At 38.6% G+C, this 3,897-nt stretch overlaps 1 protein-coding gene across 1 annotated transcript; it reads left to right on the forward strand.

Annotated features, from left to right (window-relative positions):
- Nucleotides 1-704: 704 nt before the first annotated feature.
- On the forward strand, nucleotides 705-1,640 carry LOC103656338 (olfactory receptor 14I1). Its single transcript, XM_008683709.2, has one exon. The coding sequence runs from the start codon at nucleotides 705-707 to the stop codon at nucleotides 1,638-1,640; it is 936 nt and encodes a 311-aa protein (XP_008681931.2).
- Nucleotides 1,641-3,897: the final 2,257 nt, after the last annotated feature.

Below are 3,897 nucleotides of genomic sequence, written 5' to 3' on the forward strand. Positions count from 1 at the left end.
ATCCACAATAGCCAAACTATCGAAAAATCCCAGATGTCCATTGACAGAGGAATGGATTTTTAAAATGTGATAAAGAGTACACTGTGTGTGTGTGTGTGTGTGTGTGTGCACGCGCGCGCGCATAGGAATATTACTCAGCCATCAGAAAGAATAAAATCCTACCATTTACATTGATGTGGATGGAACTGGAGGTTATTATGCTGAGCAAAATAAGTAAATCAGAGAAAGAAAATTATCATACATTTTCACTCATATGAGGAATATAAGAACCAGTGCAGAGGATTATAGGAGGAGGGAGGGAAAAAGGGATAGGAAGAAATCAGAGATACAAATCATGAGAGACTCTTATCTATGGTAAAGAAACAGAGTTTCTGGAGGTGGTTGGGGGGATTGGGTAACTGGGTGATGGGCATTAAGGATGGCAGGTAATGTAATGAAAATTGGGTGTTATATGCAACTAATGAATAACTGAACTCTACATCTGAAACTAATGATGTAGTATATGTTAGCTAATTGAATTTAAATTTTAAAAAATCTACCACCACCTCATTTACTTAGGGAGCATAGAAGTTATCTAATTTATTCCTTACCTGGGGGATATAACTCCTACATCACTGTATTAATACAACATTGTGTTCATTTTTCTTTGTATCGTTTTTAATAATTACACATTTCCTTAATCAGAACACAGATTTCCTTCCCCAATGGACAATCTCACAGAAGTGACAGAGTTCCTGCTCATGGGGTTTTCTGACATCTGTGAGCTACAGATACTTCATGCTGGGCTGTTTCTGCTGATTTATGTGACAACACTGGTGTGGAATCTTCTCATCATGATAATCATTACTTTTGATCAGTATCTTCACCGGCCCATGTACTTCTTTCTGAAGAACCTATCCTTTTTGGATTTGTGCTACATCTCAGTCACTGTGCCTAAGTCAATCCACAGCTCCCTGACTCACAGTAACTCCATCTCTTACCTTGGCTGCGTGGCTCAAATCTATTTCTTCTTTGCTTTGGCATCTGCTGAGCTGGCCTTTCTCACTGTCATGTCCTATGACCGCTATGTTGCCATTTGCCACCCCCTCCAATATGAAGCCATTATGACATCAGAAAAATGCCATCACATAGCAGCTATCGCCTGGCTAAGTTGCTTTATTTATGCAGCAGTCCATACTGGCAACATATTTGGGGAGCCCATTTCAAGATACAACATAATCCACCAGTTCTTCTGTGACATCCCTCACGTTTTGGCCCTGGTTTCCCATGAGGTTTTCTTTGTTGAGTTTGTGACCCTGGTTCAGAGCTCCTGCTTTGTCCTGGGATGCTTTGTTCTTATGATCATCTCTTACATCCAGATCTTCTCAACTGTGCTCAAAATCCCTTCAGTGGAGAGTAGGGCAAAAGCATTTTCCACCTGCTCCCCACAGCTGATTGTTATCATGCTCTTCCTCACTACAGGGCTCTTTGCTGCCTTAGGACCAATTGCGAAGACTTCATCCATTCAAGATTTGGTGATAGCTGTGGCATACACAGTTTTGCCTCCCTTCCTGAATCCCATCATATATAGTCTTAGAAACAGGGAGATTAAAGGAGCAATTTGGAGAATATTTGGGAAGATAAATTCTCTGCAAAAGTAGCACACTTAGATTTGCTAATATAAGATCTGTTACAAAAGACCAGGAGAGCATAAATACCTTATGAAAAAAAAAAGATATTAGAAAAACTCTTGAGTGGCAGAATATTTCCAGCCCTATTTAGAAATAAATACAAATGTTTCTTCAAAAAATAAAATGTCTCTTGATATCAAATATTGCAAAATTGTATAACAATAACCTTCTTGCTGTTCCATGCCTTCATTTATTTATTTTTTATTTGAATTCAATTAGCCAAGGTATACTACACCATTAGATTTTGATATAATGTTCAATGATTCATTAGTTGAATATAACACCCAGTGCTCATCATATCATGCACTCTCTTTGATTCCCATCACCCAGTTACCTCATCTTCCTGCCCACCTCCCCTCCAGCAACCCTCAGTTTCTTTCCTATAGTTAAGAGTCTCGTGGATTGTCTCCCTCTCTGAATTCTTCCCATTCAGTTTTCCCTCCCTTCCCCTATTGTCCTCTACACTATTCCTTATGTTCAACATATGAGTGAAATCATATGATAATTGTGTTTCTCTGATTGACTTATTTCACTTAGCTTAATACCCTCCAGTTGCATTGATGTTGATGTAAATGGTAGATATTCATCCTTTCTGATGGCTATTACTCCACGGTATATATGAACCACATCTTCTTCATTCATTCATCTGGCAACAGACGTCTCAGCTCCTTCCACAGTTTAGCTATTGCAGACATTGCTGCTATGAACATTGGGGTGAATAGCCCCTTCTTTTCACTACATCTATATATTTGGGGTAAATACTCAGTAGTGAAATGGCTGGGTCATAAGGTAGCTCTATTTTTAACTTCCTGAGGAATCTCCATACTGTTCTAAAGAGTGGCTGTATCAGCTTGCATTCCCAATAACAGTGTAAGAGGGTTTCCCTTTTTCCACATACTTGCCAACATTTGTTGTTTCCTGTTTTGTTAATTTTAGCCATTGACTGGTGTGAGGTAGTATCTCATTGTGGTTTTGATTTGTATTTCCCTGATGGCAAGTGATGTGGAGCATTTTTTCATGTGTCTGTTGGTCATTTGTGTATCTTCTTTGGAGAAGTGTCTGGTCATGCCTTCTGCCCATTTCTTGACTGGATTATTTGTATTTTGGGTGTTGAGTTTGAGAAATTCTTTATAGATCTTGGATATTAGACCTTTATCTGATATGTCATTTGCAAATATATTCTCCCATTCCATGTGCTGTCTCTTAGTTTTGTTGGCTGTTTCCTTTGCTGTGCAGAAGCTTTGTATCTTAATGAAGTCCCCAAAATTTATTGTTTCTTTTATTTCCCTTTCTTTTAGAGACATGTCTTTGGAAAAGTTTCTGTGTCCAAGGTCAAACAGGTTGCTGCCTGTGTTCTCCTATAGAATTTTGATGGATTCCTGTCCCCAGTTGAGATCTTTCATCCATTTGGAGTTCATCTTTATGTATGGTGTAATAGAAAGGTCCAGTTTCATTCTTCTGCATGTAGCTGTCCCATTTTCCCAGCACCATTTATTAAGAGGCTGTCTTTTTTCCATAGGATATTCTTTCCTAATTTGTCGAGGTTTCATTGAAATAGAGTTAAGTGTCCATTTCTGGGTTCTATAAAATCAAGAATACACAATTTGGAAAGAAGAATCTTTTATGAGTGGTGTTAAGAAAACAATATCCACATGCAAACAATGAAATTGAAACTTTATCCCAGAGTTCCAATTCAAGAAGAGATGTAGGAAGACTCTGAACCTATTTCTTCCAGGGAATACAACAAATTACACCTATTAATGGAATCATTTCTCCTGAAGAAGAACTGAAGGCTGACTGAACAGCTATTGGACAGTAAAACATTGAACAACAAAGAACAGGAAGAGATATGGAGACATGATAACAAAGGAAAATTCCACTACCAAAAATTTGAATAGCAGTGTGGAGGGAATAGTAATGAGGGACAAGGAACAGATCCTGTCCTTAGGTATAGAAAAATATCCATGGGTTAAAAAGCAACTACCATATAAAACAGACAATAGTAGAAGTGGTGGAAAAGCTTCAGGATAGCACTCCAGATCAGAGGGACTGGAGAACAACACAGCTTACATTCAGATCTCACCTTAAAAACCTAAGATAGAGCACAGTCCAGACACCATAATGGGCAGCTCAGGTCATCTCAGTCAGTTTGTGTCTTCAGGAAACCCAGTGTCCACATGTCCACACAAGTCCTAGATGTACTGGGGTACAGGATAACAAAACAAAA

The sequence above is a fragment of the Ursus maritimus genome, unplaced genomic scaffold, assembly GCF_017311325.1.
Source record: "Ursus maritimus isolate PB19 unplaced genomic scaffold, ASM1731132v1 scaffold_5, whole genome shotgun sequence".
Taxonomy (NCBI): domain Eukaryota; kingdom Metazoa; phylum Chordata; class Mammalia; order Carnivora; family Ursidae; genus Ursus; species Ursus maritimus.

Excerpts from the sequence above, each read along its gene's own strand:
- LOC103656338 (XM_008683709.2), top strand. The coding sequence starts at position 705 with ATGGACAATCTCACAGAAGTGACAGAGTTCCTGCTCATGGGGTTTTCT.